Source organism: Mixophyes fleayi, chromosome 5 (assembly GCF_038048845.1).
Source record: "Mixophyes fleayi isolate aMixFle1 chromosome 5, aMixFle1.hap1, whole genome shotgun sequence".
Lineage (NCBI taxonomy): Eukaryota > Metazoa > Chordata > Amphibia > Anura > Limnodynastidae > Mixophyes > Mixophyes fleayi.
Genome location: NC_134406.1, coordinates 13,072,872 through 13,088,323, shown reverse-complemented (window position 1 = coordinate 13,088,323; position 15,452 = coordinate 13,072,872). Strand labels below are relative to the sequence as shown.

Sequence of the window (15,452 nt, the reverse complement as noted above, 5' to 3'; positions counted from 1 at the left end):
GATAGATAGATAGATAGATAGATAGATAGATAGATAGATAGATAGACAGACATAGATAGAGATACATAGACATAGATAGATAGATAGATAGACATAGATAGAGATAAATAGAGAGATCGCTAGACATAGATAGATAGATAGACATATATAGATGGATAGACATAGATAGAGGTAAATAGATAGAGATAGAGATAAATAGATATAGATAGAGAGATAGATAGACATAGATAGATAAAGAGATAGAGATATATAGACATAGATAGATAGACATAGATAGAAAAAAATAGAGAGATAGTGATAGATAGACATAGATAGATAAATAGACATAGATAGATAGATAGATAGATAGATAGAGATAGATAGATAGATAGATAGACATAGATAGAGATAAATAGATATAGATAGAGAGATAGATAGACATAGATAGATAGAGAGATAGAGATATATAGACATAGATAGAGATAGATAAGATAGATAGATAGATAGATAGATATATAGACATAGATAGATGGATAGATAGATAGATAGATAGATAGATTAGAGATAGACATAGAAAGATAGACATAGATCTATTGATTTTTAGAACTAGTCAGACCCTGCCATTGCTCACATGCATAGAATATGTCAGCTAAGAGTACACTGTATCCATGAATATGAAATGCGCTATTATTTGTTTAGCGCAATCTGTATTTATACTGAATTTTGTCTCCTGCTTGTATTCTCCGTACTCTCTACATCTACAGAGAACGAACGCCGCTGTCCTCCTGTATTTCCACAACAGTCCAAGTGATTACAGTGAGAACGGTCAGACCTTTATTGATGGATCGTACCTGGCAGCCGTAGGGGATATTATTGTGATAACTGCCAGTTACAGAGTCGGCCTCTTTGGTTTCTTGCGAGCAGGTGAGTCTGCCTGTGGCTGTACGTGTCCGTGGTTTGTGTTCACGTGGCTCTGGTCTTACGCCGCAATCTGCAATGTATTTATTTGTAAAGCTGGTGATCTGTGTTCTCTGCCCTATAAAACAAAATCTTTATTTTTCTTACATATGGTGGCAATTAACAAAGTTCATTTCTCAGGCTCAGAGCGAATGTGTGGATCAGACCCAACAGACACAATAACATAATAGTGTGCAGGCAAAAGGCTTATTAAAGGAAAGGTGGGAATAATCAGGCGATAGCTATTTTTGTTTGTCACATTGTGTACAGACGCGGACGCGTTTTTTTTTTTTTTGCACGGTGGAATTAATGTATCAAGCGTCTGTTTTCCCCCAGATAATTGTCATCAGATGTGTGTGTATTTCTTATAAATCTGACTCAATCTGCATTGCAGGGAATACGGTGCCAAATGGGAACTGGGGCTTATTCGATCAGACCGCAGCCTTGACTTGGATCCAGGAAAATATTGCTTACTTTGGAGGTGACCCCGAGCAGATTAGTATCGCTGCTGACGGACCCGGGGCTGACGTTGCCAGCGTTCACTTATTGTTACCAGAGACCAGACCCTTCAGACGAGCTGCGCTCATGGTAAGATGAGACACTGAAATCTCTATGTTCTACTAATGTGTAACAACATCATGTAGTCATTAAAGTGCACTCAGTTCTTGCTTATAGTGTGTGCAACCCTTTGTGTGCTGCCACAACCTTCACGAGAATACAGTCCGGTAAATGTATCAAGCTGAGAGTTTTCCAGCTGGTTTGAAAAACCAATCAGATTCTAGCTATCATTTATTTAGTACAGTCTACAAAATGATAGCTAGAATCTGATTGGTTGCTATAGGCAACATCTCCACTTTTCAAACTCGCCAGAAAACTCTCAGCTTGATACATTTACCCCTAAAAGAATGAATAGTTGAATATATTGGGGAACATTGATAATAAAAAAAAAATGAAAACAAATGACAATAGCTATCCTTCTATTGTTTGTTATTTCTAAGCTACTCTAGAAAAGTACCAAAATATGATTGATTACTATGGGCAATGATATATTTTAGCTTTCTGACAGTTTTCTGGTAATATGGGCTGAGTTGGTGCATAAGCTGCCTATCCTGCATTATCCTCTTGATAATATATTATTAGCTAACATCTTGTGCGTCCTGGTTCCACAATATACTTCTCACGCAAGTGTTATTTTACATTGCGGCCCTCTCATTTCCTGAGGTCGATGGTGAGGGTTTGTCTCTAGCCTTGTAGGCTGTTGGTTGTCACCTTTTGTCATCTCTTCCCCAAATGACAGCAATATCTGCATTTAGACAAAGCTCGTATCGATGCCCTCCATCTTTGTAAAAGGCCTGGAGACTGGGCACAACCTATTGACCCATAAAATATTAGTTGGTTTAAATGACAAAAAGCTGAAACCCACAAGCTGACACTTGTATTTAATTATTTTATTAAATAAGCCCCATTGTGTTCAAATGTATTTAGCAAATCCCTATAATAAGTTTTACTTCCATTGTGATCATCCAATGATGACAAAATAATGAACCAGTATGCAAAGCAATTCATCCAAACATTTTAGCAAGGAGTTTGTTAGAAAGAAGTCTGCCCAGATGTCTGACGATTCGTCAACAGCACACTTGCAAAAGGTTTTGTCCCACTGGGGAGAAACATGACAATTAACTGACTTCTGCTCCATTCAGTGACAAATATTGGTTTTACGAGTGGGTCATCCGGGGCCGGACTGGGGCTAAAAATCAGCTGTGATCTACAAGCCCACATTCATGTATGCACCCAAAGTGATGAATCTTTTGCTAATAATATTACTCATTAGTTCACTGAGCTGCTCACAGTATCGGTGATATTGTTTAACAATTCTATTAGTGGTGGACAATTGACTAGTGAGCTCTGGCTGCCTGATTATAAATCGTGACACCCCCTCTACCCACCACGGTAGAACACTGTGTCATGCTAAAGAATCTGGAACTCCGTTTGTAAAAGCATATATTATTTTAATTTAAACCACAGAATGTTTTAATTAGAATATTTGCCTTGTGCAAGGTATGGATTTAATTTATTAGTGGTACTGTTATAAAACTGATTGCATCCAGCTACTTTACATTGATTAAAAAGTTAAGAAAAAGTCAGTATAAGTGATCCGGGAAAGCTCAGGAATATTTATGAAATAAGATATATTTTACTCATGCTTGCAAACTTTTCAAAAAACATTTCGGGGAAATCATTCCTACCACATCTTTCCTACCCTCTCCCCCCACTCTCACCTCATTTCTCCTCCGCTGCACTCTCTATCTTTCAGCCTCCTGCACCATTAGTCCCTCTTTGATACTAGGGAGAATAAAGTATTTATGTACAGTGGTGGCCATTTTCTTGAAGTCCCCCCCCTCCTCTTTCAGGTAAATAAAATAATTAGATGGTCGTAGCTCTCAGCATAACAGATGTACTTAGAACTAATTCTTCTCCCCAGTGTTTCCTCTGACTTGGCCCTGAGCACCACTTCTTCTGATGGGCCCAGCTTCAGTGAGATTACTAGACTCTTCTGGGGGTCTGCAAGATCGTCCACTGTTTTGGGTGGCTCACAGACATTCTTGGAGAGTCATCAAAGTATGATTTTACTAGATATACTAGTTTGCTTCTTTGATGGGTGAACAACTCTATGAAATCATGTGATAGATTTACTAAAACTTCTACAAAGGAAAAGTGGAAGTAATGCCGATAGCATCCAATCAGATCCTAGCTATCATTTTCTAGAATGCACTAGATACATAATAGCTAGAATCTGATTGGTTGCTATGAGCATTACCTCCACTTTCCTGATTATTACAAAAAGTATCCTTATTCTTGTTAATCCTTCTGAAAAAAAGGTTCAGGTCTACCATGCTGAATGACCATATTAACCTGAATTTCCATAGTGATCTGGTCATTTACAATGGTATGTTTCTGTAAGGGGCAAAGTGGTTCAGCCCACAAAATGGACAATTTAAAGGTCCTCAGGGGGTGTTGCTGCTTTCTTGTTTATTAATAGGCTGCACATTTATGGAAATTGGTTCAGCCCAGAGAATATCCAAGTATCATCACCATCATCATCACCATTTATTTATATAGCGCCACTAATTCCGCAGCACTGTATAGAGAACTCACTCTCACCAGTCCCTGCCTCATTGGGGCTTACAGTCTAAATTCCCTAACACACACACACACACACACACACACACACACACACACACACACACACACACAATTAACCTACCAGTATGTTTTTGGAGTGTGGGAGGAAACCGGAGCAACCAGAGGAAACCCACGCAAACATGGGGAGAACATTCAAACTCCTCACGTGGTCAGGAATTGAACTCATGACCACAGTGCTGTAAGGCAGAAGTGCTAACCACTACACCACCATGCTGCCCAAGTATCCAAGTTTAATGTCCAATACTGTCAAAGTGACACCATTAAAATCTCAAAATTTAGGCAAATTATTCTACCGTTACAGTGAACAGTATTACCAAATTCTCAGGTTTTATTTTCAGAAGATAGAGCACACGTGATAGAGCACACATGGATGGCACTATTGTAACAAACGCATCCTACAAGGTATTTATTATAAAGAACATATTTGTTCACGTACAGATGACACCTTTAGAAGAATTGCAAGATTCCGAGCAATGAAGTTACAGTAGTTACAGTTCATAGCGGAAGGTCTCAATTCATATTTTAATAACTTGAAAAGTCAGGTGAAATACATATCGTGTACCAATTAAGTGCTAGATAAAAATATAAGTCTATAGATTGGTGCTTATGTTAGTAAATACATTATCTGAAAATAACTAATATCTGTAACAACAATGTGTCTGCACAGACTATAAGTTGATGTAGATTTTATAGAACAGACAACATTTCCAGCTCAAAAAAAAATCAGGACATGTTGACCACACCCTTGATCCACTCAGTAAGGGCCAAAGCCTGAAGTCCACGGTAAAATCAGGACTATTAAGGGTGTGGTTTTATGGGCCCATTTTTATGTAACTCTTTTCCTTGTGTAATTTACCATTTTGGTCAATCTGCCAGTTTTAACTTCACCCTCAGCAGGACCCATTTCATCTGACACAAAATGCTCGGAATATTCTGAACTAACTACTTATCATTAATCTGTTTGCTTGACGGCATTCCCAAGGGAAAAATTGGGATACATTAGACCAGCACTGTGATTAGCCCAAACCACACCCTTACCTATCACACTGTAGACCCTGTCCTTTTTGGGACCATTCTGGGAAAATCATGGCTATTGACATATGTCCTTCCTGTTGCAGTAACCTGGGGCCCCTTCTCATCGATCACATTACAGGTTAATGTAACAGGAATATCACAGGGGACTTCTAGAGCAGAGCATTCAGGACAAGGTGAAACGTGTCATTTTTTGATGGTCTGCTCGTGTTGAGCAGGGTTCACATATTACATATTAAAGTAAAGCACAGAAATGTTTTCTTTTAGAAAAATTCAAACTGTCATGGATGGCATAATGGCTAAGATGAATATCTCTGCATGCTTACCTACAATGCTTCATGAAGGGGCTCTACAGTCTCTATATATATATTGTCCAATTTAGATGTACTGTTGAGTGCTCGTTGTACACTTAAATGTCTGCAGTGCAGTTAAACTGCCTGTAATAGACTAGTTTTATTGAACAGCAATTTCAAACAGATGTCCTTGTAGCTGCAGAGTCTCAGATTCATTTGTTGAGACTCAATCTCTGAGAAAAGTCTTCAAAAGATTTCAATTACTCGAAGATCACGTAATGTTGATGTTACCCGGTGAGGTTTTCAACGCTATAAATAACTCTTTTGAACATTATAATGAGTTCTCCCAACATTCTTGTATTTTAGAGCCACAGTTCTTAGGATTATTTTACACTAGACCTATGATAAGTTTTTCGAATGGTCTCTTTTGACAATAGAGCGCAGTGCTACTCATCTGTAATTTTCGGTCAAACTTGCTCGGTTGAAGATGACGCTGTTCCTGGTATTTTCAGACGACACAGGGCAGCTCCTGTGTTTTTGCTTTTTGTTGTGTTCGTTGGTGACGATGGAGAAGCTTTCATCTTCCGCCAATGACAAGTAAGAGGCAATGCTTTGTCTGAGGCCATAGCTTAGGAAGGAGTCTTCTTCTGTGTCCAAAGTATTTTCGGGTTCGTCTGTTGTTATCGGAACCGATAATCTGAAAAAGAGACGGTATGAGACTTATTTCTGTGCTTCTAGCAAAAAAGATGTTCCCATTCTTACTGCCTTCTCTATTACGTGATATATAAACACAAAAAAGTTGGACAAATATTTTTGTTTTTCTAATTCATATCCCCAGTTAATAAAATCTGTAAACATTTTTTATATTAATTTTTCATTAACGTTATGTTAAAAAGAACCCAACATTTAAACAAATCAGCTTCGATATAGCACTACAGTGTAACTGTTTTTGCAGGGTGCAATAAAACTATTTCAACAAAATGATAATAACAATAAACTATAGACATAGCTGCTGGCTAATTCTGCTGTAGTGATTAAGGTAGGAAGGGGAGAGAGCTGAAACGCACTGGCTACATGTCAGCTGAATTCTCCAGCACACAGATAATGGATAGCATAGTAGATGGCTTAGAAAAAAAATAATATATGATTATATGATAAGAGAAGAGAGCAGAGATTTTAATCGTAAAAAAACTCATTTTATTTGAATTCCTGAGGGTAAATGTATCAAGCTGAGAGTTTTCCGGCGGGTTTGAAAAGTGGAGATGTTGCCTATAGCAACCAATCAGATTCTAGCTATCATTTTGCAGAATGTACTAAATGAATGATAGCTAGAATTTGTTTGGTTTTTCAAACCCGCCGGAAAACTCTCAACTTGATACATTTACTCCCTGGTAGTTGAAATTAAAAAGTCCAAAGATTTCACGTTTATATAGGTTTACCATCCGTTCTGTATTGTGCTCTTTTAGAGTCACGACTCCAGGCTCCTGGTGGGATATATCAGGGGTCTGGGGAAGCAGTAAACATCACCTGCTTTGGCTATTACAACGTCCCCTTATTGATCACAGGAAGCAGGCTGCACTGATATCCAAATAACCAAATACAGGTTTATTCCGATTGGTTGCATGGAGCAACTAAGGAGGTGATTGGTCACAGAGAATTTCAGCACACGGTACTGAGCTCCGTGTACTGAACAGTGTGTCCTCTTTCCCTGTATACTCCAGACTGTATAACTAGTCTTTGCACTGAATATGTACAATGGAACCTGGGATTTGTATACGGGACAGTGGGGAGCTCTATACTGGGGGTTGGAAACAGTGAAGCTATGAGCTACGACTGCATGCTGAGGAACTGATTACTGGAGACTGTATTATTATATCTTAGAGGTAGAGACTTTGGGGAATAGAATCTTTTCACTTTGTCCTATACATAAAAGAGGTTGCCGCTGGCTATAACGCTGAGGCTGGTAGGTTTCGCTGTTGAAGTCTGCTGCTGTGATACCTGTTATATTATTGACATCTCAAGATTGTCCTAATTAATAAAGCAATTTTAAAGCATCTTTTAATTTTTATTTTACATATTTTAAATACATTTAAACTTTTTTTTAACAAGTGGAACATAAAGCTAAAATTGGGACCTTTCAGTTCCTCTGCGCTGGCGGCAGCTGTAAATATACTCTTAGTATATTGAGTATCGCTATGCTACCTCATCTAATTATTTTTCCGTTAAATTGTGCAATAAGTGTCTACATGATTGAGGGGATTTTGATAAATGTGCTTCTTTGCTGTGTAAGTCTAATTATTGTCTTGAGGTATTGCAGGCAGTCCTTTGTCAAGACCCCAAATTGTCTTTCTCCATTGTCTTTAGACAAGATACATGATATAAAACTCATCATGCCCCTATTACATGAGGTCAGTGCTTAGTCATGTTCCTATCTATAGGAGCAAAACATCAAACAGGAAAGTCAGGCCCCAGATAAAAACATTTTCTTAGACGAGGATACAGAGTATAAGTATTAAAAAATGAATGTTATAATCTGTGCAGTCTGTAGCCTCGTCTAATAGACGTCTTGTAATCTAACACTTGTCTTTATTTCGGTTTTAGTGTTTCATGATAATTTAGCAAGCGGAGTCTTTCTTATCTGTGCAGAACATTCAATATACTTGTTCTGATTCTTGATATTAAAGAGAACCTTGGCCGGAATATATAGGTCGCCCAGATGTTCTGTTAAAGAAAAATGAAGTGAAAGTTGCCCTAATTTTAAACAGAATTTTATACAATTTCCCCAGAGCTAAATCTATGAGAATTAAAACTAACCAGCGATTTGCAGCAGACCTTGGACAAAATATGATGTTTTAGGGACTTACAGATTGCACGGAATCTTAATTTCTCATTCCAGTTATATAAGAGTTATGTGATTGGAAGAGATTTTGATACGATTTACATAAATCACTGTACAGGGGTTTACCATGTTATGGAGTAATTACTTTCATGTATACAGTGAAACAAATATATATATCTTTCTACTTTGGAATGTATAAAGTAAAAAAATTTGGACCAGAATCAGCTGCTCTGCATACAAGATGAAAGGTACAAAATTAGGGATTGATTTCAATTGTAAAAAATATAGGAAAACGGGAATTATCACATGGGACTATCACTGGATGGAGAATGGGAAATATCACATGGGGCAATCACAGGATGGAGAATGGGAATTATCACATGGGGCAATCACAGGATGGAGAATGAGAATTAACACACAGGACAATCACAGGATGGAGAATGGGAATTAACACACAGGACAATCACAGGATGGAGAATGGGAATTATCACATGGGGCAATCACAGGATGGAGAATGGGAATTATCACATGGGGCAATCACAGAATGGAGAATGGGAATTAACACACAGGACAATCACAGGATGGAGAATGGGAATTATCACATGGGGCAATCACAGGATGGAGAATGGGAATTATCACATGGGGCAATAAAAGAATGGAGAATGGGAATAAACACATGGGACAAGCACAGGATCTAGAATATGAATTATCACATGGAACATTAATAGGTTGAATAATGGAAATTACCACAGGATGGAGAACAGAAATTATTACATGGGACAATCATAGGATGGAGAACGGGAAATATCATATGGGACAATCACAGAATACAGAATGGGAGTCTGTGCAGTTAGATGTTCTACCTCTTTAGGCTCTTCCAGTTAAATGGCTTCTTTTTTCTCATAACCGGCACATGTTGTCTTCCCAGCACCTCTGTGAGGTTTACAGACTGTTGGGTGAGGCAGGGAGTTGTGAGAACACAACATAACCCATCTGCACTCTCTGGGGAGAAAACAAATGGAAAATGACATTATACGCTGCACTACAGACCTAGTTATAAACATAGACATTTGTAAAGTGTGAACGCTAATATTATGCTGTAGAGGAGGGTAACCTGTACTATCATACATTTCCTTAAATGTCAGCTCTTTGTATTTAGTTGTATAGGTTGCTCAGAACACACTGCCATTTTTCTACAAAGATTTCAAGCAACAAAAAATAAAAAGAGAGGTACTGCCAGTATCCAATTTCTTAGGAGGCATATCATTTGCAGATGCTACACATATGTACTGATGAACAGCAGCAATTAGCACGCCACTTCTGATTGACCCCTCCCACTGTATTTAGTTCATTAGTGCGGCTGCTATATTATATGAAGTTCCAGCAGTCTACTCATTACTTAATGGATACATTATTTCTATTTGGACTGCAGCAGAAAAACAGATTCCCATTTGAATCTTAAGGAGAAAAGTATTGAATTTAATTTGTACTTTCAGTTTGTATTTGTGTCTGTATTTAATTATATTTTACATGGTAAATGTGACTTTTGCACTTATTATTAATAGACACTATTCTCCCTTTTGTATGTGTCACGTCATTACATTATTATACATACAAATAGGATAATGCGAACTCCATTTATCTACTCACACCGTCAAGCCCCATCTCTATGCTGTCCCTACACAGCTTCTACACTAGCCCTATGCGCCTTCTGCTCTTTTACTACGTGGCCTCTACGCTATCCCTATGCGTTCTCTATTTTGCCACTTTTTCCTATGTGGTCTCTACACTATCCCAATGCAGCTTCTATGCTATCCCTGCGCGGCCTCTATGCTATCCCTACGTGGCCTCTATGCTATTCCTACGCAGCCTCTATGCTATCCCTACGCGGCCTCTATGCTAACCCTACACAGCCTCTATGGTAACCTTACACAGCCTCTATGCTAGCCCTACGTGGCCTGTATGCTAGCCCTACGTGGCCTCTATGCTAACCCTACACGGACTCTATGCTAACACGACGTGGCCTCAATGCTATCTTCACGCTATCCATACGCTGCCTCTACGTTATCTCTACGTGGTCTATGCTATCTCCACACTATCCCTACGTGGTCTCTACAGTATCTCTATGCTATCCCTATGTGGTTACTATGCTATCTCTACGCGGCCTCTAGGCTATCTCTACGATATCCCTACGTAGTCTCTATGCTATATCAAAGCAGTCTCTACGATATCCCCACACGTTCTCTATGCTATCGTGGGGGCGTGAATTGCTATTGATATAAACCTGGCAATATGCTAGCAATGCGCCCCTGCTGAGCATTTGCAAGGAATACACTTTCTCTTCCCTGCTTTTTGCTTGCATATCTTTGGCAAAATGTGTGCGACTCTACATAAGCCTGTTTGAGAGAGATCACAATGGCACCCCCCACTCAGGAAAAAACTATGACTCAAAAATGCAGGAATGGATACGTTTTATATGCAGGTTTTAACGTAAGAGTCTACTTTCTTTTCTTGCAACTATAACATTACTTCCTGGCCATGAAACTGCTCATAAACCAGTTTATAATCGGGGAGATGAACATAGCCCCCAACTAACAATGTCAGGACAGAAATTTATTTTACAGGATTAGAGTTTAAGAAACTGCTTTACTTCACATTTTGATTTTGATAACATTTTCACATGGACAGTATATAATAAACTTATGTCGACAAATGTCATCAAAAGTAGAGTTTGAACACACATTACTGTACAACACTTAATGAAATCCTTGTTTTGTACATAGTAATAAAACCCATAACTATACGAAAATGTTTTAACAATAAACGATAGTGTACATGTAGAAGAGGCGCACAGACCTGAATAGTGATTGACTAAGTGCTCTAAGCACTGGAAGGTGAGCCGGGGAGAGATATAATACCAGTTGTTTGGCAAACGGAATATCCGGTAATGTTTCACCTGCCTGTGCTTCACAGATAGTGAGTAAGAACCTGCAAAGGAGGAACACAGTTACTTACTTGTTATATAGATATATCACTTAGTTTTAATGAGGCTGGTGCTGTGGTATTGGGAGCTTAATATGAAAGTAACATAGTTGCTGTGACATAAAGAATATACTATACTCAATAATGTGCACGTCCATGTTTTCCTTGTGTCAACCATGCTAGAAGGGCCCACTGAGAATTGAAGTCAACCTTGAGACCCCCTGATAACCAAAGTACCCCAGGAAAGCAAAATATAAATATGATAGATATGTAGTGCTATATATAAGATATAATATGTATTTTCTGGTAGATGGGACAATAGCCCCATTCATTTTAAAAAGATTCATACTGAAAACAATAAATTAATTTAATCAATAAATTATTGTTTTCAGTTCTGTCTTTCTGCTACTGCCATCCTACTGGGACACTTTGTAAATAGACTTCAAACCTTAATATCGGTGATATTCCCTTAATAAATAGGACAAAGTGCAAAGAGACTTTCGGCTTTCCACCCTTTGATACATCGGCCCATGGTTTTATAGAACAAACCCTAAACATAGCCCCGGCGTTTTACCTTTCTTGGTTTCACTTTGTCTGACCATGAATGATCCCGTCTTGGTTTCCGGCAGCTGTAAGAGTTGCTCTGACTTCTCTCTCCCTACTCCATCAAACAGCCACCTGGAAAGCGAGAGGAAGAGGTGAGCAAGGTAGAAAGCCTTCATATGTAACATATATGTCATATATGTTGTGTCTTCTACTGAAAACGTTGTAACGCCCCTGTATTGCATCAGTGGTGCTCAGTGGGGTATGGAACAAGCTTAAATCTTTCCATGCTTGCGGCCAATATGAGATCACTAATTATTTGCTTAATTATATTTTTTTAAGCATTTTTTAAGCAGTTTGCTGCATTATAAATACATAATCCGCTGTCTTTACACCAATGATTTGGCATTACCATCCCATAGCCCCTGCTCGTGGCACAATGTGACCACTTGTGCAGGAACAGAAAGTGACCTGTGTTAACGCGTTTCCTCTTATGGAAATGGAAACATTTCGTAGAACAAATGCACAAAAGTGAGAATGACAAGAGGAAGAATGAACGTCTCCTTTCACTCAGTTCACCAAGCACTTATTTTTGGTGCTTTTTACCAAAGAGAAGTTACTTACGGTAAAACAAAAAAACCCTTCTAGATTTGAATACGTTTTTATCCCATCTGGTAAAAGCCTCTCATTCCCGACAACAAGACTTCTCCTGTGCTGCCCTCCACTTATGGAAATCCCTACCCCACCTGATCAGGCTCTCCCTCAGCCTTCAAATCTTATACAATCCTTAAAAAAACATCTCTTTATTACAACTTACCCTATTCCAACTTATATTATTCCTACTGGTACTCCCTCTCAATCTCCACTCTGAGCCACACTCACTCCTCTTGTCTCAGCTTTTCTCACTAGATTGTAAGCTCTGTCGTCAGCAGGTCCCTCCCTTCCCCTTATTTTCATCCCTGCATTTATTTTGTCTGCCTTTTATGTGCCTGTTTTATGTATGACTTTTCTCCGCACTGTCCGGCTCTGCGGAGCTCTGTGGTGCTCTACAAATCAATAATATTAATTAGAATAATAATCATTTACCAGGAAATGTGTATAAATCAGGCACGTAGCCATACATCTGTTTCTTTGTTTGCCCAATCCAGCTAGAACTAAATGTTTGAGAACCAATGTCAAATACAAGAGACTAGACAGCACTCACCCATGGTAAACCTTTGCCACGCATTTTGCTGGTATGTAATTTTCACGCCTTGTTTTAAGAGATATTACTCTCCACCATCCACCCTCGCTGTAATGGGGGAAAAAAAGACCATTTATGACAAACATCAGTGTTGTATTGTATTGAGTAGAATACCTGTCTTTAAAGGGTCACTAAGCCAAAAACAATAGTTGATCCAAACTAAGAAAGAAACAAAAAACAAGTTGTACTTGTAATACTTCCAAGTTTGTATGGAGTGTCGGACTGGGGTATGAAGGGCCCACAAACTAATGTGCCAGTGGAAGGGGTGTGGTCAGCCCAGCAGAGGGTGTGATTAAGGGTTAACTAGTCCATTCTCCAACCACCTCCCTTACACTCCATTATACCTGTGTATGCCACAAGCACCATTTTTGAAGGGGGCAGGGCACTCAGTAAGTAGGGCCCGCCGGGTCATTTCTTGTTATCCCGGTGGACCAAGGCAACATTGTGTGTATGTGACTGCGTCCATATCACATGAGGTTCTAAGATATTTGACATTGTGAGTAAACTTTTAATAGGGCTCGCTGCAAGCTATTGCACGCTGTTATCAGCCACTTTTATGAATTCTTTATGGACAAATGGAATTTAAATAGATTGCCATTAACCGGTATATGGATAACACAGCATGACAACACAAATTATTTTCAGGAATGATATAATTATATAATGCAATTGGTTTTAATATTGTCATGGGTTAGTGGAGCATTATCTGTGCTCATGGCTCCTTTAAAGCATTAGAGGGCTAAGGACAAATTAATAAAGTGACGGATGATCTGTTAGACTTCAAGGGACACATGTGCAACCCTCTGGCCTTCAGAGGGGCCACAAGTTGTCCTTAATCTCAGTAATGGGTCAAAACTCCATTTAATAAATGAAAGAGACATACGTGTAATAATAACATAGTAGCATACATTTTAATGTAAGATAAACAATGCAATTTTGCAGAGAGGTTCCCATCCGTTAACCTGTTACATTTGTTGCTTTTAATGTGATAGAAAATGTCTGTTCACATGTGTAGGTGATGCCAAAAACAGACAACAACTTTGTAGCAGGTGAAGACCAGGACCTGCCTAAACATTCCATACCTTAGGGTGCATCCCTCCCAACATTTACTATCCCGAAAGCAGGACAAAATATCTGCCACCCCCATTCTGCCCAAACCCCACCCACAAATGAGTGACTTTAGGTAAAACCCCACCCACTTTTCTTTTAATCACCGCCCAACAAATCAGTACAGTTGGGAGGCATGGGGGGGTGTAGTGAGACAATTAGACCTGGGGTCAACATTGCATAAAGCCATGAAAAGGACCAATGGGGCACAAAGAAGAAAGGAGTTGGGGGGCTGCATATAAAGGCTAAACACATATAGACACAATATTACATCTGTTTTAAAATATTGTCATTTGATATTTACATAGACACTGCCCGATTTTACATGTTAAAATTAGAGATGCTCACTGACCCCCGTGAAGTGGTTTTGGTTTTGGATCTGGATTAACTTTGTGTTTTGGTTTTGTTTTTGTCAAAACCGCCCTCGTGTGTTTTAGTTTTGGTTTTGGATTTTTTTTAGAAAAAATCCTAAAATATGCTAAAATCACATAATTTTGCTCTTTTTTTTGTTCCTACATTATTATTAACCTCAATAACACTAATATTTCAAGTAATTTGCAGTCAATTTTGACCACCTCACAGGTCACAATATTATTTTCATCCACTTTCGGACGAAGACTGCAGCGACCTGGCTGGATGGTAAGCGGCAGAGCAATGACACAAAAACACGACAGTTCCTAGCACATCTAGGACACATTGGTACACAGCAGTGGCAGAAAAGAAAAATGGAGGTCCTCCCTCCCTCCCTTTCTCCCACCCCCCGTTTTATTGGATCTTCAAAAAGGAATTCAAAACTCGCGAGATCTGACAACGTCACAATGACGTTTTGCCTCGTTTTCAATTCCGAGGGCGTGTGACAGCGCGGCTCAGGACTTGGCTCTGCTAAGTTCGGGTGTGTTCGGTTCTCGAGGAACCGAGCCTGAGCATCTCTAGTTAAAATAAGATTTGCTGTTTATGTTGTGTTTCATTTTTTTTAAAGAATTATTACTCAAACATATAATTTGAAACATCAAATTAAAATAAGTTTCTGACCCAACACGTTTTAAAAGAACATATTACACAGTAAAACACAATTTGGAAAAAAATGAAGATGTATTGAAAAATGTCCGAACACATGATAACATAATGCTGTGCAGTAAGTTCTGCTTAGGAACAAGTGTTGTTTGTTTGTCATTGTTATCTGCCACAGAGCGAGTGAGATCACAGTGTGAGATTACATAGACCAGTAATCTCACACCGTACTCTTAAATATATTTTTTTAAAAAACAGAGTT

At 38.8% G+C, this 15,452-nt stretch overlaps 2 protein-coding genes across 4 annotated transcripts in view; one reads left to right on the top strand and one right to left on the bottom strand.

The window, feature by feature from the left end:
* The window catches only part of TG (thyroglobulin), a 186,108-nt gene that overhangs the window by 107,064 nt on the left and 63,592 nt on the right, over positions 1 to 15,452 (top strand). The window contains exons 40-41 of the mRNA XM_075211467.1: positions 744 to 903; positions 1,331 to 1,524. Coding sequence (XP_075067568.1) covers positions 744 to 903; positions 1,331 to 1,524 — 354 coding nt within the window. The remainder of the gene's footprint in view (positions 1 to 743; positions 904 to 1,330; positions 1,525 to 15,452) is intronic.
* Positions 4,444 to 15,452, bottom strand: part of SLA (Src like adaptor) — a 45,540-nt gene continuing 34,531 nt past the window's right edge. For all 3 annotated transcript variants that reach the window (XM_075211690.1, XM_075211691.1, XM_075211689.1), the window contains exons 4-8: positions 13,034 to 13,120; positions 11,861 to 11,964; positions 11,161 to 11,292; positions 9,168 to 9,306; positions 4,444 to 6,162 (exon numbers count right to left, since the gene is read on the bottom strand). In XM_075211690.1, the coding sequence (XP_075067791.1) occupies positions 5,916 to 6,162; positions 9,168 to 9,306; positions 11,161 to 11,292; positions 11,861 to 11,964; positions 13,034 to 13,120 (709 nt within the window). In that variant the 3' untranslated portion in view covers positions 4,444 to 5,915. The remainder of the gene's footprint in view (positions 6,163 to 9,167; positions 9,307 to 11,160; positions 11,293 to 11,860; positions 11,965 to 13,033; positions 13,121 to 15,452) is intronic.